Here is a 25,851-nt window from a genome sequence, read left to right on the forward strand (position 1 = left end):
TAGACTGATCTGCCGATTCTCGGGAACCTGACGACTGGACACGAAGATCATTTTATCCCCCCTCCTGCCAACCACTCACCGGACAAGGCTGTGATTCGACCGCACCCAGACCTTCAACGCGATCGCTTCTTTTCGACCATATCATGATATAGTGGTGCACTCAGATCTTCGCCGCGCCCGACCTTTTAACGCTCTGCTGACCCCTCCCCAATCAACCGACGGCGTGTTTCTGCGCCGCGGCCTCCTTGAGATCCTCATCCACAACACCCCGCCCATCGATGAGGACTGCTCGTCGACATAATCCTTACCTTTTACACTTCAACCCTTGATCAAGCCTCACGCCTCCAGCTTTCTGAATCGCGTTCCCGTCTACGGGTCAAAGCTCCGCCCGCTGGCAACAGCATCACACAATACGACGATACAACACAGCTGCCCATCGCAGCTGTTGACGATAAATTTAGCGACGATTGATGGTGACCTACGCCAGGTCCCCGCGATCCTTACAATCCCAGCTGGCTGTGACTTGATCGCGCCTCCCGTGGAGGGATTCGACCAAGTCCCGGATCAGCAATGCCCGTCCGGGAGCATGACCAAGCTGACCGACAGGGCTCTGAGAGCTCTGGAAAAACCAGCTGGATATCACAAGAGACAGTGCGGGATAACGAGGAACCACCAAGGAATCTGACTAAATCAGCCTCTACCGGCCGTGATGGTCGTGATGCGGAGCCGTTCCCCGGCACTTTGATGGCCAGGTGAGCACCGAACTCTCCAATAACAGACCAGTGGCGAGCTTTGAAGCTCCGTAGTTCGCACAGAGATAGCTTGCGACATATACTGACTGCACATTCTAGGTCCGGATCGTCTCACGCTCCGAGGATCGACTGGGGGTCTTCACATTGGTCATGGAGTTCACCGGATATTTCGCCTACCGAAGAACGGAAAGGTTCTGGCTTTAGCAAGGATCGAAAAGCGCTTGCAATTCTAGGAGCCGGTGAGGATTTTACTCGACCTCATCATTCCAGCCCGCATCCCCCACCCATAAACCCGGCTCGCTCTAGTCGAGAAGGACTTGAATCTATTGCCCCATGGGCTTCTACGGCTGGCTCAGACGGAGCTGGAACCTTTTTCAATGACTATTCCGAGCATGAGGCATCTCCAGCGTCTGCGACGTTTCGCCCTACGACAGGGCGAACATTCGCCAGTGAACCGGCCGATATGGATTACAACCGAGACCATCGGCGACCATCTACTGCAAGCATGACGAGCAGCCAAGGATCCAAATCGAGTCTCAGTCATAAGCCATGGAGAAAGAAGTCTAAAATAGCGACGGATGAATACACCGCTTCTGACGAGGCAGAGGATAGCCAGCAAAACGCACCAAGCCGACGAGGAGGACCTATTGACCAGTTGAAGGCCCGCGAACGGGCGAATTCTGATGGATCAGACCCGTCCCAGCGGCCCTCACGACCACGGCCCGAAACGCCCCTGCCATCAAGTGACATCACGCCCTGGGTGTATCAAAATATCAAAGATGTTTCCCACTATGGGGAAGCCCCTGTGCGCCAGGTACCTATTGGGCCTGACGGTCAACGGATCGAATCTCGCGCTGGAACGCATTCTGGAACCCGGGAGTCTAGTCGACGCGGGGCCAATGGACATCGGCATTCTCGAAGTAAAGAAGAAAGGCCCACTCTTGCCGGTGATCTAGCTGGGTACCATCGGCCCTCTGGCGGACGCGATGATCTCTTCCTAGGGCTCAAGCCTTCTAACGAGAGCTATTTGAACTCGTCCACCGCTATGAGCTCAGTCACTAATCTTGGTGGTCGATCTGCGAGCCCGACGCCAAGTGTACAGAGCGCCATCTACCGCGACAGTGGCCAAAGCTCTCCGGGCGGCCCATCAACTAAACGTGGAATTTTTGACAGGGTGGCAAGACATCTGAAGCCGGGATCACATAAACCACATGAGAAGACAAAGCGCGACCAGTCCCCCAACCGGCGTAGACAGCCCAGCCTAGAAGGAGCTTCTACCCCTCGTCATATGGACGCAGCGGAGGCAGACAGGAAGAAAGAATCTGGCAAAGGTCTTGGAATTGGGGCCCGCAAATTTCCTCGGCGCGGCTTTACTCATCTGGGAGAACTGCCTAAAGATGGTCCATCTCAAAGAGATGATAGTCATGTTTTCAAACTCAACACCGATCTCTCCGATCTCATTGGTATTGTTCGCACTGATCAAGGGCTGGTAAATCGCGGCCCAGACGGCACAATCACGCCGCGCGAAGAAGTCAGTCAACCTGACATGATGCAGCAAGATCAGATTGCCGACGACAGCTGGCACGCCCCTGATAGTTGGCAAGTCAAGAAACAGCAAAACGATATGGAGATGGAAGCCCAAGATACCGCGCCGAAACCCACTACAGGTCTTCGTGATCGTGACGGACCTTCTTATTTCATCCGGGTCTTCCGTATTGACCACACCTTTGCCACACTTTCTGCCGGTGTGAATTCGACTGTTGCTGAGATTCTCTACATGCTTGGTCGAAAATCTTTCTTATCTGACCATCTGAATAATTATGAGATTGTTTTGCGGACGAATGATTTGTCCCGACAACTTGACCATAAAGAGCGCCCAATCCTCATGCAGAAGCAGCTCCTGGAGAAGGTCGGCTACACCGAGAAAGACCGCATAGAGGACATTGGCCGCGAGGACCATAGCTATCTTTGTCGTTTCATTTTCCTACCTACCAAATTGAGTGGCTATACGAGTCTGGAAGCCGATCCCGGCTTCAGCAAGATGCAGAAGTTCAGCCACGTTGATCTTCAAGGTCGAAGCCTTGTCACCATTCCCATCACTCTCTACAAGAAGTCTTCGGAGATAATCTCTCTAAACTTGTCCCGCAATCTTTCTCTGGATGTACCGAAAGACTTTATCCAAAGCTGCATCAATCTGCGCGAGATCAAGTTCATTGGCAACGAGGCCACATATCTGCCCACGAGCTTTAGTTTGGCAAGCCGATTGACTTACCTGGATGTCTCAAATAACTTCTTGGACCAGTTGGAACATGCGCACCTTGACCGACTCACCGGTCTTGTGAGCATCAAGCTGGCAAATAACCAGTTGACAAAACTGCCCAGTTATTTTGCAAAGTTCCAATCTCTTCGAAGTTTGACCATGTCTTCAAATGGGTTCAAAGTTTTCCCAGAATTTCTCTGTGAGCTTAAAAGCCTTGTTGATCTGGATATCAGCTTTAATGGTATTGAAGAGCTGCCGAATATTGGCCGATTGACCACACTGGAGCGATTGTGGATGACGAATAACAACATGAGTGGTCCACTTGACCAGTCCTTCCAGAAGCTTGTCAATTTGAAGGAGATCGATGGACGGTTCAATGCAATCTCAAACATTGACAGCCTCTCTCGGCTTCCAAGACTAGAGCAAGTTTTCTTTGGTCATAATTTGGTTTCCAAGTTTAAGGGAGCATTTCCAAGACTGCGCAGTCTGCACCTGGATCACTGCCCCTTGACTCAGTTTGACATTGATGCACCAATGCCTACTCTATCTACGCTGAACCTTGCATCCGGCAAACTCTCCCAATTTCGTGACGGGATGTATGAGAACATCGCTAATATTTCCAAATTGATCCTGGATAAGAACCACCTTTCGTCAGTTTCGATACAAATTGGGAAATTGCGTCGTCTCGAACATTTCAGTATCATCAAGAATCCTCTCTCCTCTTTGCCTGCCACCATTGGATGCCTGACCGAGCTTCGAGAATTCAATGCCAGAGAGTGCAATTTGAAGGCTCTGCCTGAGGAGATATGGCATTGCTCCAAGCTAGAAACACTTAATGTGTCAACCAATATCCTTACAACTTTCCCAAGGTTCGGTGCACCAATCCCACTGGTGCCTGGAGAACCTCCCCCAACCCCTGTTTCAACCCCTGGAGTGACAGGTAACCCTAGCTATGAGGAGCTGGGACCATTGAATGAAAAGGACTCTCGCAGGCCAAGTGAAAGTTCCGGTGGGCCTCCTGCATCTGGTACCTCGCCAAGTGGTTCCTATCGCAACCCCTCGATCGTTCCATCTGTTGGTCAATCTAGGAAAGTTTCAGCAGCATCACGATCAGCCAACACTGAAGGAACCTCGAACTCTAGAAAAGACTCTTACTTTTCTCAACAAGGAACAGCAATCACGTTTGCAGGCTCTCTTCGAAATCTGCACCTGGCGGATAATCGTTTAGAGGATGATGTGTTCCGGGAATTGATCCGTCTTCCTGAGTTGCGCATTGTCAATCTCTCTTATAATGAATTGACCGAGGTGCCTTCAGGTGTCCTCAAACGTTGGCCATTGATCTCCGAGCTTTACTTATCTGGAAACGAGTTGACCTCTCTTCCATCCGATGACCTGGAAGACATAAATCAACTCAAGGTTCTCCATATTAATGCAAACCGTTTCCAGGTTCTACCGGCGGAGTTGTGCAAGGTTAGCAAGCTCTCCATTCTGGATGTGGGGAGTAACGGTCTTAAATACAACGTATCGAACTGGCCCTATGACTGGAATTGGAACTGGAACCGCAGCCTGAAGTACTTGAACTTTTCAGGAAACAAGCGACTTGAGATCAAACCCAATATTTCATCTATGGGCCCAACTGCTAGCAATGGTGCAGACCTCACTGATTTCACATCCCTGACTCACCTGCGAGTTTTGGGATTGATGGATGTGACTCTCACAATTCCAACTATTCCAGAGGAGACCGAAGACCGCCGTGTCAGAACATCTGCTTCGCTCGCTGGCTCCCTCGCCTACGGAATGGCGGATACACTGGGTCGAACCGAACATCTTTCAATCATTGATATGATTGTTCCGCGTTTGAAGCCAGACAACGTTGAGACGTTGGTCGGTATGTTTGATGGAAATATCAACTCGAGCGGAGGTTCTCGAGTTGCAAAGTACCTGCATGAGCATTTCACGCCTACTTTCTCCCATGAGCTCAAAAAGCTTCACCGGGACCATGGTGAAACTCCTATTGATGCCTTAAGACGGGCTTTCCTAGCCTTGAATAAGAATATGGCAGGTTCAGCGTACAGATCGATTGATGATCGTGAGCTTCGGCAGTACCATCGCGGATCTAATGCTTCTAAGCAGCTCAACCAAGATGATATCCAGTCTGGCGGAGTTGCAACCGTTTTGTATTTGAACAACATGGAGCTGTATGCTGCCAATGTTGGTGATGCACAGGCAATTCTCGTCAAGTCAGATGGCTCGCTTCGTTATCTCACCAAAGTTCACGATCCCGCCGACGCGACTGAACGAGCTCGCATCCGTGCCGCAGGAGGATTCGTGGCCCGCAATGGCAAACTCAACGATTCCCTCACTGTGTCCAGGTGCTTTGGTCATTTCCCGATGATGCCGGCTGTTATTGCCGCCCCTTCTACAATGCATACTACCTTGACAGAGCAAGACGAGATGGTTGTCATAGGCTCAAAAGAGCTTTGGGACTACGTGACGCCCGAACTTGTTGTTGATATCACCAGAGCAGTGTACCCGGATCTAATGTTTGCTGCTCAAAAACTTCGAGATTTAGCCATCTCATTCGGTGCTACCAATAAGTTGATGGTGATGATTCTCGGTGTGAGTGAGCTTCAAAAGAAGCAAAAGAAATGGCCGCGGCCGAGTGTGTCCTTGGGACCCTCTGCTTTCCCAGAAGATCAACTCATCACATCCAAGCTTCGCAAGAAGCCTCGCGATATTCCCAGTGACTCCCGCCTTGCGCGATTTGATTATGTGGATGCTCCCATCGGCGAACTGGCCATCATTTTCACAGATATCAAAAAGTCAACCGGCCTCTGGGAGACATGTCCAGATGCCATGCGTTCGTCTATCCAGATCCACAATGATATTCTTCGACGACAACTCGGCATCATCGGCGGCTATGAAGTCAAAACTGAAGGTGATGCTTTCATGGTGGCATTTTCAACAACGACTGCCGCCATGTTATGGTGCTTTAACTGTCAAAACCAGCTTCTCGAAGCTGAATGGCCGACTGAGATCCTCGAGCAGCCTCAATGTCAGGTTGTTCTGGATATGGACAATAACATCATCTTCCGCGGTCTATCTGTTCGCATGGGAGGACATTGGGGTGAACCAGTCTGTGAAAAGGATCCAGTGACCAATCGTATGGATTACTTTGGCCCTATGGTGAACCGTGCGTCTCGAGTTTCCGCTGTCGCCGATGGCGGCCAGACCTTTGTATCCTCCGACTTCATGAGCGACATTCAGCGCAATCTAGAGGTCTTTGCAGATGCCGAACGTTCTGCATCAACCAGTTCTACCGACAGCCAATCGCGAGTTGATAGTCTTGGTCACAATATTCGTCGTGAACTGCAGCAACTCAATAGCCAGGGCTTCGTGATCAAAGACCAGGGTGAGAGAAAACTGAAGGGCTTGGAGAATCCAGAACCGCTCTATCTTGTTTACCCACATTCGCTATCTGGCCGTTTGGCCGCTCTTGAAGAAGCCAATGATGCAGGTGGTCCGGCTCAAGTAACGTCCAATTCAGAATTGCAGCTCAAGACCGATTTGATCTGGCGTCTTTGGGAGGTTACCCTTCGATTAGAACGCATTTGTGGTGCCTTGGAGAATCCACTTGACCCACAACTCAGAGAGCCTAATGTTGCTCTGTTCAACATGGTCAAAAATCATGGTGGTGAATTGAATGATTCCACGGTGATCAGCCTGGTAGACCAACAGGTCACTAGGATTGAGGTTAGTTATCGCCCCCCCCTCCCGATCCTTGCATTATGCTAATGAAGCTCTAGGCAACTATCAACACCCTTTCCGTACGAAACTTGATGCGTCCCTTCAAACCGGGCGATCGTCTTGAAGACCATGCCGTCCCCATCGGCGAAGTGATGCAACAATTGCAAACTCAAATGGCCGAATACCGCGCCTTGAAAGAGCAGATGGCCAACGGGAGTGCAGGCATTCCCGTCGGATCACCTCCGTTCGGCGGCACCCCTATTATGCATGCCTCCGACAGTGTCGACAGCAACGCCACGTCCTCCGCCTCTTCCTCTTTTCTTCATCTATCTAGGGCAGCGGATAACCCTCGCCCCCTCGATATTCATCGGAACGGTCATTGATCATGGATCAATGCATACACCCGCGCTACTACAAATAACCCTTCTTAATCCACTGGCCTACTAGGTCATTCATATTTGGTTTGGCTTTCGTTTTTCTTTTTCTTTTCTTTTGCGTCACGTTTTATGGGTGGCGTTTTTTTGGCTGGTAATCTTATGGGTCTCTACGAAACATCGGGGCATGGAGCCATGGAGGTCATTTTCGATTGGAGGTTCTTACCTTTTGCCATTTCTTGCTCTGTGTATTTTTTTTATTCAAGCTATATAGGCTATTGATCTATGGGTCTACCTTGCAAGACATGTGAATAAACTATTCGACACTTATCTTCTACGTCCAAATATGTACTACGTAGCAAGTAACTCACTCCAGGCACATTGGAACTTGGAAAATGCGCCAGCAAGGGTTGAACCTTGGAAACATGTGACCTGTGCACCCTTTGGAGCATGAGAGAAGGCTCCTCATCTGCAAAAGTAATGAAGGTAAACACTCGAATAATATTGAAATAGCTGGTGGACTAGATAATCACATGAGGGAGTCATTTCTAGGCTAAAAATCGCGAGGGCACATGTACGAATTGTCTTCGTTCTGATTTGAATTAATAGTCGGTTGATAAGGGATTGATTATGATTGACTAGGGGATCTATCGAGTGTACTCTTGACCCGGCCCTCTCGCTATGAATGCTATCCCGACAGACAACTTGGCGATGTAGTCTATTTGACTTAGTTCTTGCTACCTCCGCGAACCGAGGACTTTCCAGACTTTCCAGACTTTCCCTTTCCAGAGGTCGAAGAGATAGGCTTGGCCGAACCGCCGCCAGAGAGGCTAACAGTCTTTCCCTCCAACCAAGTGTTCACAGTAGAGTTGTAGTACAGAGTGTGTCCCTGGCTGTGAATGTTCTTCAAGCTGGTCTCAGAGTCAGTGAAGTTCTGGAGAGTGGTATCCGCAGTCAAAGTCCAGGTACTGGTAGCATCGAGAGTGACACCAAAAGTAGCGTCTCCGTATCCAGAGTAGGCGGCACCAGTCCAAGTGCTGTAATCCGCCAGAGACCAAGCGATGGAGCTTCCATTGTATGCGACAAGATCACCAGTCAGATCGGACTCAGTGATGGAAATGGTCACCTCCGCAGGGGACAGGTCGTTATTATCAACGTATCCGGCATAGTAATCGAAGTCCTGGGTGATCTGAGAGTAATTGGCGACAGCGAGGATTCCGGATTCAGTGACAAGTTGCGAGTTGGCCAAAGTTGCCTCAGCAATGATATTTCCGAACCACAGACCCGGCATTTCCTTGCCAGTGGTAGTGAACTTGGTGTTGGTCAAGTTCAACTTCGCTCCACTCTCGATGATAGAGCTGCTGAACATAGCAACACCACCGAGAAGACCCGCAGTGCAGTCGCAGTCCACCAGGTTAATGGTCTGAGCACCATCCGAGAAGACTACGGGTCCGTTCTCGGACAGACTGACCACGTTAGTGGCGTGGATCTCGCCGAGGGCATAGAAGCTAGCAGAGCCGATACCGGCTGCGTGTGCGACACTGTCGTAGACGTAGATGTATCCCGCAGGGGAATCTCCCGAGAAACTCGAGGAGCGCTTGCCACCAGAGTAGACCTGGACATTGTGGCCAATGATGGTTCCATTGCCGGAGGCGTATAGACCGTGGCTAACTGGGCCAGAGGAGTATAGCCAGGAGTTGCTGACCTGGATGACAGAGTCAGTTCCATAGGCGTAAAACTGAGCAGCACCGTTGTGAACGGTCACATTGACGTTGTCGAAAACGGCGGTGGAGGCATTGGCCTTTAATATGGGAGGAGAAAAATTAGCTCTTTCTCAACGTTTCATTCGGGGAGCCTGACATACCACGTTGATTGCAGCATTGAAGCCCCAGAAACTGGCATCATCCAGGTTGGAAGAGTATCCGCTCTTTTCAAAGTCAATGTATGAGCCAGTGAAAGATCCACCCTCCGAAACGAGAAGAACACTGGTGTCGTTCGCGGTAGCAGACCAAGTAACGTGGTTCGCGCTGGAGGTCTTTCCCTTAACTGTGTGTGTCGCCTTGACTAGATTTTTGCGTCAGTATGTGGTTTGATTCAATCAAGGTCGCCTACTCTCCATCATTTCAGGCTGTGCAGGTGTACTCACTAGCAGAAGGCTGAACCGAAGGGAATGCAACGTTGTAGTCAGGGACGATAGCATTATCGGCTTTCCACAGATCAGGATTGATCACATTGGAGGGATCCTGAATCGTAATCGATGCCAGCGCAAGCGCAGGGAAAAGCAAGAGAGAGCAAGCCGCCATTATGTCCAAAACTCTGATGAGGAACTGTGAGAGTATTCTGTTTGTCTGGTCCTTAAAAACATCACTGGCATCCTCGCACAGAGGTTTAAATACATGACTTGTTTGGCCAACGTATGTGGACACTTCAATTGAAGCATCCACTTCTGGAGACGTCCCCCGCAAATTGATCAGCTTCGACGGGGTAAACCTCGGGAAGATGTGGAGAAGAATCGTCACTTACAGGGGAAAATCTGGGGAGATTAAGCTCAAAGCGGGGAGGGATGATTGCCGTTCAGGAGAGAAGCTTCAGTGGGCCACTCCCAGCTCTAGACCAGACCCCCCACATCCCGACTATATACAAGGAAAGAAGCCCGCATGGATGCGCGCAATCCTATAGGAGGTTTGAGAAAGAGAAACGTGCTAGTCTATGCCAAGAAGGCGTACGCAAGCTTTAATCTGAATTATGCAGTCCGCATGTTTGTGAAGATGGGCCATATCCCGAAAAGGAGGGGAAATAAGGTTGGGTTATTTGAGGGGAGGTCTCGAATGCTCGCAATTGGAAGCTCGAAATGTTTTGAGTCTAATATAGCTCCGTCGCAAGCTTGAAAAGAAGCACTCGCTTATAAATATTGATTGTTGTTGCAGCATGGGTTGGATGTTTGGAAGAAAGCTTCGGATTCAGACTCCGGAGTAGCAAGACACCTGGAAAGATGCTTAGCTGGGCAACAGCGATGATCTGAAAAGTTTTCAGTAAGAAGAGTACGTACGACAGACGATGCAAGCCAAGTATATAACAGCATAAGGCGAGCATAAATCCGGATTTGGCATGGTAAACATTTCCAAATGTCAAAAGGTCAGCTGACTCGCCATCCCGCCCCAAATTGGCAATTTCGAAGCTTTCCCCTTTCTTCTTTTGCACTGATGTCTATTCATTGCAGTGCATACTGATTGCGAATTTCTTGAGTCTTTGCCGGCCCTCGTACAACATGTAGACTGGACCAGCTCACCAGCTCTTCAGTGTCACGAAGAAAGCGGAACGCATAGGAGGTGCGATACATATCATTAATGCACAGATGATCCCCCCGGGCCCGAAGCACATAAGTCTGCTCATCAGCGGTATTCGCAGGGAGAGCAGGGACGGGCGGGAAATGCTCCTCGCCACCTTCTAAAGAAATGCGTCCATCTTCGGTGAAATCAAAGTTGTGGAAGAGGTAGTCCGCTTCATCGGGACCGGAGCCAACTTTCACGAACCATGCGCTGAGCTGTGACGTCGCATCGCTTAGTCGCCATATATACTTTTTGGACCAAGTGGCATTCGCCATGCCTGCCAGCGCAGGGGGAAGTGCCGAAGCGGGGAATTGGCCACTTTCGGTGTAGAGCCAATCCTGACTCTGATCGGCATTGGTGTTGGCGGGGAGCTGGGTGAAGGTTGCTGTGCCGCTAAGTTGACCGTTGATCTCGTTCACATTGGTACTGCGGAGAGTACGATTGAGCGACCATCGCGAATTGCCCAGTAATTTGAGTATAGTCGAGAGAGACGCATGTGAGGGGGCCATGGCGTCGGTGGTCGTGATGCGCGGGGAAAAGGAGGAAAAAGTGGCAGAATCACAAACGGCGGAGTTTGATGTCTTTCAACTTGTTTCTTCCCCGCCATCAGAACAATGCTAGTGATAATCTTGGAAGTAAGCTTAAGGCCAACCGAATCAATGAACTGTTGATATGCTACCTTTTTGAAATACTTTAATTGTAGTAAGGCTATGTTTGATGTCCTTTTATTTGCAATCTTTTTGTTTTCCTCTCGCTCATAGGTCCCCCTTCAAGGAGCTCTGTTCCCTGTGATCGCAACGACAATGTACATAACTTATAAGTATGGATCAAAAAACATCTGAACATTGAAAGTCCTATTACCTTTATGCATGGGCATAGTAGTATAGGTATAATATAGGAATATCAAACAAGGCAATGAAGACCGAAAATGAAATTAAAAATATCATACAATAATATTAGTGGAGTAACGCCACCTGCAAGCAACTTGACTTCCACACAGGTTTCAAGGTTGAAATGATATGAAGGTCTCACTAGTTATACAGATGATACTACCACTCTATAAAAGATAACGGGTGTATAGTAGTCTCGGATAATCTACTCCGTACTGATTGCAGTGCTGACATGCATGTGCAAATGTGGTAGAATTGAAACCAAACCTATAGATTGATGGACGGTCAATGCGTTCTCGAATCACCAGTTATCATCTTCCCCGTTCTGAGCTCATGGTGTGGTGGACCGTGGATTGACATCTTGTGAAACGGACAACTCACCACCTGAGGGAAGTCAATGCCGAATTTGGAAAGTCCTTGGGAGGACCTTGACACAAGGCTTATGCGACGAGAAGGGACTGAGACCTCCGTAGAGTGTATTTTGATAGAACAAGACGGCGAGACAGGTAAAATCCAAGGGCGTTCCAACTTGAAGATTCAAATGCTATTTAGCAAACGTGCAGAACTGGTTGCCTTTTCTGATACTCCCACAGAAAGGACTGAAGGTACATGGGAAAAAGGAAAGTTCCAAGGACGCTAGAAAGCGGGGATATGGTCCGCATGATGGTCTGCATGTGCTTTGGGTACGTGGACAAGGCAACCGGATATTTCCCAAAAAAGAGGGGGTGTTGGCCTGTGAATTGAGGCTCTGCTTTGGGCATAAGCCCGGCTTTCTTCCTTTCTTCCATCTTGTCGCGCCTTTCCTGTTCATTGATTGGATGAGATCTTCGTCGGTTACAAGCGACCGCCATGCCAACATCTTGCATCCGCCATCAATCCACATCGAAATGTTGCCTCTGAATGGCGCTCTAATGAACACGAGCAGGGAAGTTGAGACTGTTTGGCCAAGTTGTGAGCACGGAGATTGTTATAAAAGTGTCACACGTCCGGACTGGCCAAGTCCAGCTTTTCTCAAGATGCTCTTTTTATCCACGCCGATTCATCCATATTGAACCCACTTTTTATACATCACACCAGTATCTTCATATCCGAGAATCCACATCGAGTCTCCATTTACACCATGGATCCCAAGAAGACACCCGAGAAGGCTCCTCCCAAAGAAGCCTCGAGCCCTCAAAGTACAGGCGCTTCTACATCTGCCACCGCGGGCAGCAGTCAGACCTCCACTGGAGCAGTGTATACCAGCACACTATTTTCGTAAGAGTGCACTGCAGAATTCGCCAAGCTTGGAATTGGGTCATTAACGATTATAGGTATCCTCCATCAGCTACCCAGCGCCACGACTTACAGGGCATCGGAAGCTGGGTGAGCACAAGGAATTCACCTTGACGCAGATACATCCCGCTGACTGTTATTTCAAGATCAAACCAGATAGTGAATAGGGATGGTGTACCTACCTATCGCTACGCCGAGGAGGGGACAGAGATGGTCAGAGGCCACCATGCAGGAAATGGTAAGTAAACCCCGTGCCTCAAAGCATCAGCCAGTGAATTAATCGACCATGGAGTCTAGTGTGTCCGTGAATACCCGATATTGTAGTTCCCTCTGGAAGAGAACGAATACACTCACTTGGCAATGATGAGCTGATTATCCCTTCTTTAAGGGAGGGTACGTTGAAGAGTGCGATGCGATATCTTTTAAGATCGACGCGAGGGAAAGCAGAATTAGGAAGGAGCCCTTTTCATGGAATAGTACATGCGTGCACGCAATCAACCCTATTGGATACTGGAAAAAGATGGCGACATGCTACAAACTGGCAATCGGACAGATTCAAAGCCCGAGATGATCGTGTGCAGATTGCAGCTGCACCTCCGCCCGTGTTTCCCCTCTTTTCCCTGACGCATTTTATCCTGATTCATCGTCACTTATATGATCTGATTTTTGATTTCAAATGATTTTTGCTTTTAATCCATTCCATGTTTCTTATCTTCGGTCATCTGTGAGATTGTTCAGATGCTTGCTGATTGCGGTTGATCCGCTCCACATGTGTATGATTCATTTCTGATCGACTATGTACCGTCGAACTATTGGAGTGCAATAAATCGCCACGCAGTGCATGTGATATCTTTGGATTACAAACGCTTCGCCTTCTTATCCAAATCCAAGCCAGTGGACCGAGTTGACCAGACCTCTCTTGGATGGTAGTAGAACCGAATTTCCCGGGGTGATAATATTGAACCGTTTCATCCAAATTCCCATCTCGGGTTACACTCCCGAGACCAAAGTTTAAGGTAGGGCTGATGGTGGATACCTCGTATCAGATAGGTATATCATATGTATGATTTACCATATTAATTTCTGTGGACGTATCTCGGTTGTTACCGTGAAGCGTGGTCCAATGAGACGTGCACGGTAATCTGGCAGTTATGACGACCGAGGCCCTGTGGTACTGAGCTCCAAGACAGATAAGAAGCAAAGTAGCCGTATTCATTTGAAGAGTAAACATTGAACATAAGCGAGTTTAGGTATCGCTTGAATAAATCTGCTCTAGTGTACATTGAAACTCTTAATTCTGCAAATATGCCGTTCGATCCGCTTTGTTGCGGGCCGCGATGTACTTCCAAGGTTCCGGTGTCTTTGCGGGGACTTTTGATCGTTGCTCGCCCGTCATAGGTTCTAGCGCTTTCAAATCTCCTTTCATCCGAGATGAGGTTCTTGCTGTACCCATCCGCTAAATTGAATCGTTCTTTGCCTTTGACGGTTAGGCGCTGGCAAACAATTGTGGGACATGGCCGTAATCGACACGCTGTCAGTAGCGTGCTGCGTGGCCAATTCCGCGCTATGGGGAGATCAACGCGTTGATATGAACGAAAAATCCCAATATTGGAAAAGCAAAGGCCATATATTCACTGGATTAGATAATTCTACAATCCGTTGAGTGAAGGAGTTTAAAAAGAGACAAAAGAGTAAGGGGCGCCGTATCGACTATCGTAGAATCGTTATCGCCGGATCATTACCTCATCCGTCGCGGTAATTGCAAAGACCGCGCTAAGATGAGGACAATCTTAGTCCTGTGACTCATGTCAACAGAAACCAAAGAAACCAGAATAATCTATTGTGTGTTTCTGCACTCATTAAACCCTTGGAATACTGGTGCGCTTCTTCTGCCAACGATAATCCCATCATGGCCGAGTCCGCAGATACCGAATCCCCCTCCATTGAGGTACAGAACCTCTCCTATAAGTTCCAGGATGGCTCCAACGGACTGGAAAATGTCTTGTTGAGCCTTCCACCGGGTAGCCGGACGCTCCTTATCGGCGGTATGCTTTCTCTTAAATCAAAAATCTTCTGTATATGACAATCTTGCAGCAGCTAATCCTTGCGCACAGCAAATGGTGCGGGGAAAACCACACTGCTCCGCCTAGTCTCGGGCAAACGCTTGGCACCTAACAACACCATCGCGGTAGCTGGCAGGGATCCGTTCAAGGATAACCTTGAAGGCGTGACTTACCTCGGTGTGGAATGGGTGCTGAATGCCATTGTTCGCACCGACATCGATGTCCCCACACTACTCGCCTCTGTGGGCGGGAATGCCTTTCCGGAGCGACGTGACGAGCTCGTCGATATCCTCGATATTGACCTCCGCTGGCGTATGCACGCCGTATCAGATGGTGAACGTCGTCGTGTCCAGCTAGCCATGGGACTCTTGCGCCCTTGGAAGGTCCTGCTTTTGGACGAGATCACCGTCGATCTCGATTTGCTTTCCCGGAGCAATTTCCTCGCTTTCCTAAAGCGGGAGACGGAGGCTAGATCTTGTACTATTGTTTATGCTACCCATATCCTGGACAATCTTGCACAGTGGCCCAGTCACTTGGTGCATATGCATCTGGGTAAAGTCAAGGCATGGGGAACAGTGGAAAAGTTCCACGATCAGGTTCCACAGTGGACATCTGAGAATAGCCGTCTCGGAGAGCTGGTTCTGAAGTGGCTCAAAGAGGATCTTGCTGTTCGGGGTCCTCGCAATGCTGGGGCTGATCAAGCTAAAACCTACGACGCTGGTGGCATTGGAGGTTACGGCTATGAGAAACACGATTAAACAGCCTGATTTTAGGCTTCCTGTCTTTTCTTGTGCATTCCGAACAACTGCATCTTTGTTTTATTCTTTTACATTGAACGGGTCTTTCTGAAAACGTGCCGTTCAACATCAGGTTCAACCAAAAAGGCATGGGCGGGGGTTTTGCGGGCATCTGGGTGGATCGATTCAACATTTGGGAGTTTTATATGCGACCATGATTCATGATATAGAGAGCTCGCAAGAGGTGGTTACTTAACAATAGACCACATTTGATTTATTCCAAAAAATGAATCTGTAACGATCGTGTATTTTTTTTTTTGGTATATGAAATCTCACATGAGTTCCATCACAAGCGTAATTCCTTTTTCCTAAAGCGGGTTGATATTGAATTCCTGCCTGAGGCACTACATTTGCATCATTTGTTGACGCGTGAGTCGTGACGCGCCTTTGACATATCACATTGGGCCTCTGGTCTGATGAACTGGCAATGTTTTCCTACTTTGTTGGGCGCTGAAAGAAAATAAGGGACCTTCTCAAAGGGTGACCGATTTTCCACTTAATTGGCCTTGTTGGTTTCCGAGCATTGCGAAAAGGGCCGATACATCCTATCCGAACCCGCTTGAGCCCACGGCATCGCACCACCGCCATGCGATCTTCTGACGAGTCCGACTACTTTGACGATGACGATTTTGTTGTGCCTGATGATATTGACGCCGTAAACGCGTCTCGTCCAGCCAAACGTCACCGTGTACGACCTCCGACGCGCCACGAAGACCACGCCGATGCCTCGTCGACAGATGCCTTCTCTGATATTGACGAAGAGGCTTTCAACGAAAGTGAACTGTACGCAGCCCGTGACAAAGAACATGCTCGTCCTAAAAATCGGAGTTTTGTACCAAAACACAGCAACAAACAAGAAAATATTTTCGTTACCCAATTAACGCAACCTCCCTCGAGCCCTGACCGAATACGTGGACCGCGATGGAAAAAGCCAGACCCTGAAGCCCTTCGCCCTGCTTTAATACCGAATTTACAGGAGAGCGAGAAGAACCGACAGCCAGATGAGTTCTCGGATGACGATGAGGATGCGTTAAGGGCTGCGTTGGCTGCTTCGCTGGACTCATTCGAGGCAGAGAAAGCTGCACGAGGACCATTCACTGCACATCCCGCGAGGAACCCCACCCCTGGAAGACCTCTGCCATCCGCGATCGTGACAACAGCTGCACCGCAAGGTTCTTCGTTTGAGCTTGACGATATCCCGGACGACGCATTTGACTCCTCGCCGTGCCTATCGCCAGTCGCACGGCCCGCTCAAACATCAACCTCTTTCTCCAGCACCCATGGGGATCGATCATTCTTCCGGCAAACCACCTTGTATGGCATGATTCAGACAAACCCAGATATTGCACGACAACACCAAGACCCCGGCCCGCCAGATAAAGTCGAACCCCCAACACACCACAAATTAAACCACGATGCACTGGAAACATGGTGGTACCCCATGAATATGGGTAGCATCCGAGATTATCAATACAACATCACTCAAAAGGGCCTTTTCCATAATCTCCTCGTTGCTTTGCCTACTGGTCTGGGAAAAACCTTCATCGCTGCAACAATCATGTTGAACTGGTTTCGCTGGACGAAAGATGCTCAGATCATCTTTGTAGCCCCGACCAAGCCGTTGGTGTCGCAACAAGTATCAGCATGTTTAGAGATTGCAGGCATTCCACGTTCTCAAACCACTATGCTCACTGGAGGCGCGGCACCAGGCATTCGTGCCCAGGAATGGAAGTCAAAGCGGGTATTCTTCATGACCCCTCAAACATTGATCAACGATTTGAAGACCGGCATTGCAGACCCCAAGCGCATTGTTCTTGTGGTCGTAGACGAGGCCCATCGTGCCACTGGAGGTTATGCCTATGTGGAAGTGGTCAAATTTATGCGACGTTTCAGCAACAGCTTCCGTGTTCTAGCCCTGACAGCCACGCCAGGATCCACAGTTGAAGCCGTGCAGGGCGTCATCGATGGCTTGGAAATCTCACGAGTGGAAATTCGTACTGAGAATTCTCTTGACATTCGGGACTATGTACACGCTCGCAATATTGAGATTGAGACATTTGAATATTCAGAAGAAATTCAGTTATGTTTAGATCTTTTCTCTGCTGCTCTGCAGCCCCAAATGGATCAACTTCGATCACTTAATGCTTATTGGGGCAAAGACCCTCTAATGCTCACTGCCTTCGGCTTGACCAAAGCTAGACAACAATGGATGGCCTCCGAAGCTGGCAGAAATGCTGGGTTTGGGCTGAAGGGTATGGTGAATGCTATTTTTACTGTTCTTGCCAGTTTGGCACATGCGCTTGATTTGTTGAAATATCATGGAATCGTGCCATTTTATCGCCATTTGTTGCATTTCAAATCGAATACCGACGGCCAGAAAGGCGGCAAATATCAGAAGCAAATTGTGCAGAATGAGAGTTTCAAAAAACTTGTCTCCCATGTTGATCCATGGAGCAAAAATCCTGAATTCATTGGTCATCCCAAATTGGAATATCTGAAATCTGTGGTTTTGAACCACTTCATGGATGCTGGAGAAGGCCAAGAAAATGCTGATAACAGCAAGCCAACTACGCGCGTCATGATTTTTGTACATTTCCGCGATAGTGCCGAGGAGGTGTCGCGTGTATTGAAACGATATGAACCCATGATCCGACCACATATCTTTGTTGGCCAGTCCAGTGCCAAAGGGTCAGAGGGAATGTCCCAGAAGACCCAGCTTGACATCATTCAGAAGTTCAAAGCGGGAACTTACAATACCATTGTGGCAACCTCGATTGGTGAAGAAGGTCTGGATATTGGTGAGGTAGATCGCATTGTGTGCTATGATTCTTCTGCGTCGCCAATCCGAATGCTGCAGCGTATGGGTCGAACTGGACGTAAACGAGCCGGAAATATCACACTTCTTTTGATGAAGGGCAAGGAGCAAGATTCTTACATCAAGGCCAAAGATAACTACGAAAAAATGCAAGAGATGATTGCAAGTGGTTCACGATTCGATTTCCACGATGATCTGTCTGCCCGAATTCTCCCTGCGGGCATTCGACCAGTGCCTGACAAGCGGATCATCGAAATTCCTCAAGAGAACTCTCAGCGAGAGTTACCAGAACCGAAGCGCAAGGGTCGCGTGCCTAAGCGGCCACCAAAGGTTTTCCATATGCCCGACGATGTCGAGACTGGCTTCACGCGGGCCTCAGCCTTGGGTGAAGACGGTGTACAGAAATCCAAACCTTCAAAGGCGCCCTCCAAGACGAAACCCAAGACACCTGCCAAGACAGCACAGAAAAAAAAGTCGACCACACCAAAAAAGCGGACTCGGACCCCTGAACCTGTACTCGCCGAGCGGCCGACAATGGCAGAGCTCGATATTGAGTTCCCATATGCGATGCGCGAGTATGAGGAGGCCATGCGGGCAGTCGGCGACGTGACAACCCCTCGTACTGGCTTCTGGCCCCGTCCTGAGGATTCAGTCAGGAAATCAAGCCGACCTACGAAGATGATCCCTCATAGTTCTCTGAGTCGGCGTGTTAGCAACGTCATACGGAACATGGATCTAGCCATTCCTAGAGGCGACTGAAAGTGCCTCACGCATTTTGAATGATGAGATGAAATGAAAGTGTTGATTGAATTCGCCGTGCATAAGCGGAGTTTGGACCTCATGCTGGTTTTTCTTTAATATGGGCAGGGCATCAATAGGAAACGAAATATACCTAACCGCATATTTGCCCCACAAATTTCGCGTTTGCAATGCGTCGCTTCCCGATACTTATGTACATGTATGCCAACTATCAAAATTCAATAATATCCAGACTCGTTGGAAACATCCCCGGAGAATCAGTTAAAGAGGGAAAAGGGCGTGGAATTACGGCAGCAGTGCATAAGGTAGAGAGAGTTCAAATGTTACGCAAGTGTGATCTATGCCCGCAGCTGGGTAACCAACGGAATTATCTTTTTCAACAATGAGCGTTTGTTTCCGTTCTTCCTCAAAGCCGCGGAGGGATTCTACATCCGATCCCGACGGCATCGATCTGAGACTGTGCATAATGGATGCTGTCGAATTGCTTGGTGCCTAGGGCTGAGTAAAGCAATTAGAGTCTAGTGCTGACGATTGGGGGCCTTTCCCCCACAATAGACATGAATCCAACCATAAAGCTCTTCTATCTGAATTTCTCTCCCCGACAAAGAAAATCGGGTGGAAAACGAATGTGGCTTGGACCGTTGGACCGTGTGGGGGGGGAAAGCATAAATACGGGCATCATTTTCACCTTGGAATCCATAAAACTTTCGCCTTTCACCTTTCACCTTTCTGATTGTTAACCTCTCTAAAACAGAAATAACGATCAGCATCAAATTAATCTATCGAGCTTGCTCTTCTCTCTCTCCGGTGCTATCTATAAAATTCCAACATGGCGGACGATGAACCGCTTCGTCCGATGTTCCCACCGCCCGCCTTCGATGCAGCGGCGGCCAAAAAGAAAGGGCTGATCAGCACAATTAACGTAAAAACCTACAAAATATCTACCTAGAAATCTCGGGTGTCTCGGATCTGACATGAATTTGCACAGATATTTAAAGACCAGTTCTCTTTGACCACATGGTTGCTGTTGGGGGCGGTTACGCAAGGCCTCGCTGTGATGCTTTTCCCTGCATCTTATGCGATTCTCCCTGCCTTTATCATCCTTTTGTACCGTATTATCGATGGCCTACTCATGACGGTGGGTCTAAAACAAAACCGCTATATGGATAATGTCATAATGGGGAAATTCACCGGCCAAATCCCTAATTCGGAAGGCATCTATTCGAGCGAGCCGGCCGACGAGAATATAGTTGCTTTCCAGCTAATCTCGCGCTCAAATCAGTATGTTATACCATCCCCATTGAAAGTCACCCTTGGGTCGCTCTGTGCACAGCTGTATGCTGATGATATTCCTTAGCCCTTTGGGTTTGCTCGCACCAGGCGCTCGCGAGGTCGCTGCACTGGCCCAAAACATGTATGCTCAGCTGGCCAAGGAAAGGGAAACATACGGATGTATGAATTTTGAAACTATGACCCTGTTCTTGAAGAGAGAGAAAGACTGACCTCCCATTCAGTTCTCGGCTCCAAGACCATGATAGGAGCAGATGAGCTCTCGGCCGGAAACCATATTATTACCATGATGTACTTTCGTAATTTGGAAGGTATTCACCGTTTTGCTCACGGGCCTATTCACACAGATACTTGGAATTGGTGGAATGCCAAGGGCAAGCATTATGGATACCTTACTATTGCGCATGAGCTCTATTCTTCGCCGAAGAATCAATGGGAGAACATCTACATCAATGCTCAGCTTACAGGTCTACGTGAGTTATTTCTTTGGCAGTAAAAATGGTCATGAGCTGATTTGATGTTTTTTCTTAGCCGGAACTCTGGTGAAGGTGAAGAAATTGGATGCAGATGGTAAGGAGGATGAGTTTGAATATGTGAATCCGGTTATCGATGCGCGGAAGGGGAAGTTGGCCAGACAGTTTGGGAGAGTCAATCGAAGTTACGATAACGTCGATACAAAAGTTGACTACGATTACTAAGGAATGAATACTGGGGTATTCCAAGATTTACTGAGGTACGTTTATAGGATGGGAAGAAAATAATTGGATTTCGGAGTCAGCGTTGATTGAATAGGCTATATCAATTGTACCTAGTAGGTAGTGGAGTTCAAAGTTGAGACAGATGGGGAAAGCACATAAGAAGAACGAACAAATGCAAAAGAATAAGAATAAGCAACTCACCTCTAAAAACAAACCAAGATCCTATCATCCAAAGTATGATATACCTGTTGCGTCCAATGCTATGTAGAATGTCAGTTTCGTAGCCCTGAAGTAAATATCAAATTAGCCAAAATGCGTATATCTCAAACGGGAGCAATATCGAAGCGGATGTTAGCAGCTCCGAGACCTGAATCGTAAGTCACAATGCGAGTGATGCGGCGAGTGCCCCGAGGGAAAGCTCCCAGGACCAGGTATGCAATCACTTTGCCAATTCGGGTCCCAAGCATACCATCATACGCAGGAGTTCCATAGTCCCAAGTGCGAAGGTTGTCACCATCAGCATGCCAAGCAAGGTCCGCAGCAGGGTAAAGCTGCTCAGCAATGAAGTCCAAGGTGTGCGAGTTGATAACAGTGGTTACATAGACAGATCGAAGAGTCTTAATATCAAAGTTGCGCTGGTAGAAGGCTTGGGCCAGGGAAGAGGCCGTAGGCACCGTAGCTCGCTCTTCAGCAAGCTCCTCAACGTTGTTGGGGTTCTGGATGCGGTTCATAACTTCAATATCAAGGAAGCCTGGTCCAACAACACCGTACCAATGGAATTGACGCTGGTGGATCTTGAAATTCTCGTATTCGTCGTGGTTGGAGGTTACATTGCTACCAATCTCTCGTCGAATTTCGGCGATTTTCTGTAGCATAGACTCCTCCATGAAGTTTTCAGGCACTACAGTGCCGCACTTCACTGCACCATATTTCTGCTCAAGCTGGGCGTAGGTTAGCGTAGATGGCTTAACGTGGCAGCCGGGCTCATTTGGATTGGCAATCCAAAGGCGGAGCTGCATTCCATCGGTTTGGTACGAACCGAAACGGGCAGGTGCAGAGGTTTGTTCGGTCATCGCTAAAGGTTTTTTAGTAGATTGAGAAGGTAAGGTTTTTTGATTGTTGGTTGTTCTGATTGTTGATTGTTTTTGATTGTTGGTGGAGAACTAAAAGGGACGGGCAGACTGGGTCTTTTATACCTTGGACTCGAACGAAGTCTCGATAGAACATCCATCCATGGGCTATTTACGGCACAGGAGATCCATTGTTTCCATGTAGATCAAAGACTTTGTTCAAATGCTATAATAGGAAATGTAAGCCATTGTCGAGTCGAGTGAAAGGCCGGATGAAAATAACAATCAACTGAACAATGTCCTTCACATTCATTGATGATAAAAATAGAAAGTCAAAAATAACATCATTGTTCTACCCCATATTACAATGGGGCTTTGTATGTGCAAACAATCGAGTGCCAAATTTATCAGATCGTGGTTAGCGCGGTTGGTAGTGTACATCTTGCGCTAGTCAAAGTCTGCCGGCGGTAGCCCTCTAGCTTCCAGGGCAGTATGAACACAAGTTTGTAAGGTCTCGATGGCTTCGGTCCAGGTCTGTAAGCCCTGTTCAGACCTCGGAGTCTGGTTTTCTATTGGTGCGCGCCCAAGATTATCCTCACCAACGAGCCACATCAGCCAGCGCACTACGGAGACGGCTTTTTCGATGTCTTTCTCGTCGACAACAACACGACCCAAGTAGTCGCACAAGAGCCCAACATCCTCGCTATACGGACCATGGCTCGCAAAAGCAGAATGCCACTCGCCGACCGTCTCTCGAAGGTCCGGCAATTCTGTGAAACATTGTGACGTGAATGTAGGTCGTTCTGGTAGAGGAGGTAGTGGCAGTCGCTTCTCCTCAGGTGCGGGTAAAGAAATAGAAGCTTCAGGCTCGGTATCTGGGCCCGCATCGGTAGGGGCAGTGTTGGAAAGAAGGGGTGGGGGCGGAGGGGGAGGAAGAGGTTGTTGTTGTTGTTGTTGTTGTTGCTGAATTAAAGAGGTGCGCCTTTGCTCCTCCAAAATTTCTTGTCGGATATCATCAGGGAGTGCAGCTAGAAAGTCCGCTGAAATGCCATGGTGTTCTTCATCCACCGGGGAAGGTTGGCGAGAGATTTCCGGCTCTATGGAGGGAAATGTACTCGCCGGTCTTGTCACAAAGCTCGTTAATCTTTGCGATCTGTCGTCGATCCTTGAAAACTTCGGAGGACGGCCACGCTTTCTCTTCGGCGGTATAAAAGGTTTCTTTATCCCAACAGATCCAGAAGACGATGGACGGGGGACGGGGTTCGTAACAGAAGTAGGAGGAGCCGATGCCGCTTCCACGACAGGTGGAACCAATATCGAGGCCTCATGGTTATAGTAACCCAAAACTTCGTCACGCAAATATTCAGGTAGGGCAGCCAAAATATCGAGATCCAGCTGAGATTGAGGGGGCAACGCTGGAGCAGCGGGCCTTGGAGCAGGTGTCGGAGACACTGGATGTGCATTTTCGGGCGACTTTGTCTGCGCTACGAGTCTCGATCTTATATCGCTAGGAAGTTCAGACAGAACGGCAGGGTCGACCTGAGTGGGCATAATGAACTGAGATCCAGGGATATCGGGGGTAATCTGGCCAGCACGGACTGGTGTCCGACTTTCAACGCGGGGCGTAATGTTCTTTGACGGACTGTTCGATTCAGCTCCAGTGACCGTCTTCTTACGCGAAGGAGATTTTGCAAAGTTGAGCTGCCGTTGACTACTATCGATATTCGCCAATGAACCAGCCTTAAATGGCTCAAGCTTGGTCATTTGAACACCAAGCCCTCGTAAGTCACCCGGGGAAAGATTCAGACTCCTTAACATAGAAATGGCCTCTTTCGAGATGATATCAGTATCGTTGGTGGCGACACCCATAATGACACTCTTGTTGAAAATATCACATTTTCCATGCCCAAGATGCTTCACAGGTTCCAATGGTGCATCCGCTGATCGTCGCATGACTTTGAGGGTAAGATGTTTACCTTTTACAAGATTTTCCATTAGACGTCGGTTGAGCTCACCGCAGAGAGACTTCACAAAGTCATCTGCTTGTTCTTGATTGGTGAATCGAATTCCCCAATTGACTTCTGCGGAGACTGATTTTCTAACAGCCTCATCCCCGACTTCGGTCTTGTCAATCCCTCGAGCATATTCCCACATCCGAACCCCAGTTTTTGGTCCTAGACTGGAGACCAATCTTTCACGGGTAAGGTTTTTGATGTCCTTGACAAAAGCTACTCCAATGTTTTCTAATTTGGCAGTCAAACTGTGCCCAACTCCCGGAAGATCTCGAACAGTAAGTTCTCCCATGAAATCTAGGACAGCGTCAGGTTTCAATTGAAACTGGCCTGCGGGTTTCGCCTTCCGTAGGGCAACTTTGGCTTGTAAAATATTCGCACCAATGCCCACCGATACAGCACATCCCGTCTTTTCCTTTACTGAATGACGGAGCGCTTGGGCGATTTCATCTGCTTTAGCTTGTTCCCGATCGATAGAAATCTCCAATGTGACTTTTTCGTCCGAGCCTCCGGCTTCTAAACACATTTGAGTGATATCAACAAGAGCTTCATCAATGCTCACACTTTGAACAACCCCATCGATCGCAAGAACCGAGTTATAGAATTTCTTGCTAGCCTCTTCGTATGCTGGAAAATCATATGGTAGAACTTGAAGCTCAGGGCAGCTCTCCAGGGCACCCTTCATCCACATGCCATTCTTGACACCCCGCCCACGAGCGACATAGTTGCAGCTCGCGATTTCAGATCCAGAACCAGGGCCATGCGCAATAGCAACAGGCTTTTCGCGGAGTTCTGGGTGTTTGAGAAGGGACACTGCAGCGAAGAACGAGTCAAAATCAACATGCAGAATGTATCGCCTTGCACCGGGAACGGTTTTCTTGTTGGTAGGTCTCGATTGAGCCTTCTCTTTTGTTGCTGCTTGGAGCTGCGCCTTCAACTCAGCTTTCCAGGTCGACAGATGGTGGAGCCGAGACTCTCGATAATACTGTTGTAAGAACTCTGGGTTCCCAGCACTGGTATTTGCAGTTCGAGGATCCGACAGAAGTTGTGCATTGTATTCCTCGGATGACATTTTCGCGTTCGGTGGAACGGGAAGCTTTCGAGGCGGAGGCATCTGGTTGTTGTTCCATTTTGACTCAGGTTGGTGGCCATCGTTATTGATAGATGTTTTACTCGCTTTGGGGGTATCTGAGGTGTGGAATGGTTCATCGTCTGGCGCATCAGGGACCGTGGCTTGGGGTTCCCCATCGGCTGAGGTGAAGCTAGGAAAGTCTCCGTAGTCTGATTGCGAGGGTGGGGTGACCGGATCCATAGCGGCTAGAGGTCTTATCGATGGAACATTTGACTGGGATGGAGGGCTCGAGATTCCGTCAGCTGTGTTCGTAGCGGAAGGTTATGGGATGCGCTTGTGGCTGCCGCGTCGTGGGACTGCAGCAAAGACGCGCCACGGCCATGACCTAAAGGTGAAATATTAATGCTAAACCACTCATTTGCGCGAGGCTGTGAATATTCTAGATGCGATGGATGCACAGTTCAAGGGGCTTTCGTTATCCATCTAAGGCTTCCAAGGTTTGGGACGGTCAACTTCTGAAAAAGCATGGGTGTTGACGAGGCCTGGGTCCTGACGGCCGCAGGCGCGAAAATGCGGAGATACCAAGTCCCGCATTACACAACTAGTCAAAGGCGGTGAAATGTAGTTATAGTATATAGCAAACTCCTT

At 48.7% G+C, this 25,851-nt stretch overlaps 9 protein-coding genes across 9 annotated transcripts; 5 read left to right on the top strand and 4 right to left on the bottom strand.

Annotated features, from left to right (window-relative positions):
- Nucleotides 1–570: 570 nt before the first annotated feature.
- acyA (adenylate cyclase acyA) lies at nt 571–7,142 on the top strand (the record flags this gene model as incomplete). Its single annotated transcript, XM_057167755.1, has 3 exons — nt 571–752; nt 852–6,765; nt 6,819–7,142. The coding sequence occupies 3 exons, from the start codon at nt 571–573 to the stop codon at nt 7,140–7,142; spliced, it is 6,420 nt and encodes a 2,139-aa protein (XP_057018386.1).
- Nucleotides 7,143–7,860: 718 nt separating this feature from the next.
- On the bottom strand, nt 7,861–9,436 carry N7466_008367 (uncharacterized protein; the record flags this gene model as incomplete). The annotated part of the gene is made up of 3 exons (XM_057167756.1): nt 7,861–8,934; nt 8,998–9,197; nt 9,280–9,436. The coding sequence occupies 3 exons, from the start codon at nt 9,434–9,436 to the stop codon at nt 7,861–7,863; spliced, it is 1,431 nt and encodes a 476-aa protein (XP_057018387.1).
- Nucleotides 9,437–10,344: 908 nt separating this feature from the next.
- On the bottom strand, nt 10,345–10,971 carry N7466_008368 (uncharacterized protein; the record flags this gene model as incomplete). Its single annotated transcript, XM_057167757.1, has 1 exon — nt 10,345–10,971. One exon carries the CDS (start codon nt 10,969–10,971, stop codon nt 10,345–10,347), a length of 627 nt encoding a protein of 208 aa, XP_057018388.1.
- A 1,501-nt stretch (nt 10,972–12,472) lies between these two features.
- Nucleotides 12,473–12,873, top strand: N7466_008369 (uncharacterized protein; the record flags this gene model as incomplete). Its single annotated transcript, XM_057167758.1, has 3 exons — nt 12,473–12,609; nt 12,666–12,717; nt 12,784–12,873. The coding sequence occupies 3 exons, from the start codon at nt 12,473–12,475 to the stop codon at nt 12,871–12,873; spliced, it is 279 nt and encodes a 92-aa protein (XP_057018389.1).
- Nucleotides 12,874–14,536: 1,663 nt separating this feature from the next.
- N7466_008370 (putative ABC transporter) lies at nt 14,537–15,448 on the top strand (the record flags this gene model as incomplete). The annotated part of the gene is made up of 2 exons (XM_057167759.1): nt 14,537–14,672; nt 14,742–15,448. The coding sequence occupies 2 exons, from the start codon at nt 14,537–14,539 to the stop codon at nt 15,446–15,448; spliced, it is 843 nt and encodes a 280-aa protein (XP_057018390.1).
- A 625-nt stretch (nt 15,449–16,073) lies between these two features.
- On the top strand, nt 16,074–19,061 carry mph1 (3'-5' DNA helicase; the record flags this gene model as incomplete). Its single annotated transcript, XM_057167760.1, has 1 exon — nt 16,074–19,061. One exon carries the CDS (start codon nt 16,074–16,076, stop codon nt 19,059–19,061), a length of 2,988 nt encoding a protein of 995 aa, XP_057018391.1.
- Nucleotides 19,062–19,890: 829 nt separating this feature from the next.
- Nucleotides 19,891–21,049, top strand: fmaE (monooxygenase fmaE; the record flags this gene model as incomplete). The annotated part of the gene is made up of 5 exons (XM_057167761.1): nt 19,891–19,983; nt 20,050–20,342; nt 20,419–20,513; nt 20,576–20,824; nt 20,883–21,049. 5 exons carry the CDS (start codon nt 19,891–19,893, stop codon nt 21,047–21,049), a joined length of 897 nt encoding a protein of 298 aa, XP_057018392.1.
- A 323-nt stretch (nt 21,050–21,372) lies between these two features.
- On the bottom strand, nt 21,373–22,122 carry N7466_008373 (uncharacterized protein; the record flags this gene model as incomplete). The annotated part of the gene is made up of 1 exon (XM_057167762.1): nt 21,373–22,122. One exon carries the CDS (start codon nt 22,120–22,122, stop codon nt 21,373–21,375), a length of 750 nt encoding a protein of 249 aa, XP_057018393.1.
- A 444-nt stretch (nt 22,123–22,566) lies between these two features.
- On the bottom strand, nt 22,567–25,443 carry N7466_008374 (uncharacterized protein; the record flags this gene model as incomplete). The annotated part of the gene is made up of 1 exon (XM_057167763.1): nt 22,567–25,443. The coding sequence occupies one exon, from the start codon at nt 25,441–25,443 to the stop codon at nt 22,567–22,569; it is 2,877 nt and encodes a 958-aa protein (XP_057018394.1).
- Nucleotides 25,444–25,851: the final 408 nt, after the last annotated feature.

This window comes from Penicillium verhagenii (genome assembly GCF_028828195.1).
Source record: "Penicillium verhagenii strain IBT 33310 chromosome Unknown utg000008l_segment0_segment0, whole genome shotgun sequence".
In the NCBI taxonomy this organism is placed as follows: Eukaryota; Fungi; Ascomycota; class Eurotiomycetes; order Eurotiales; family Aspergillaceae; genus Penicillium; species Penicillium verhagenii.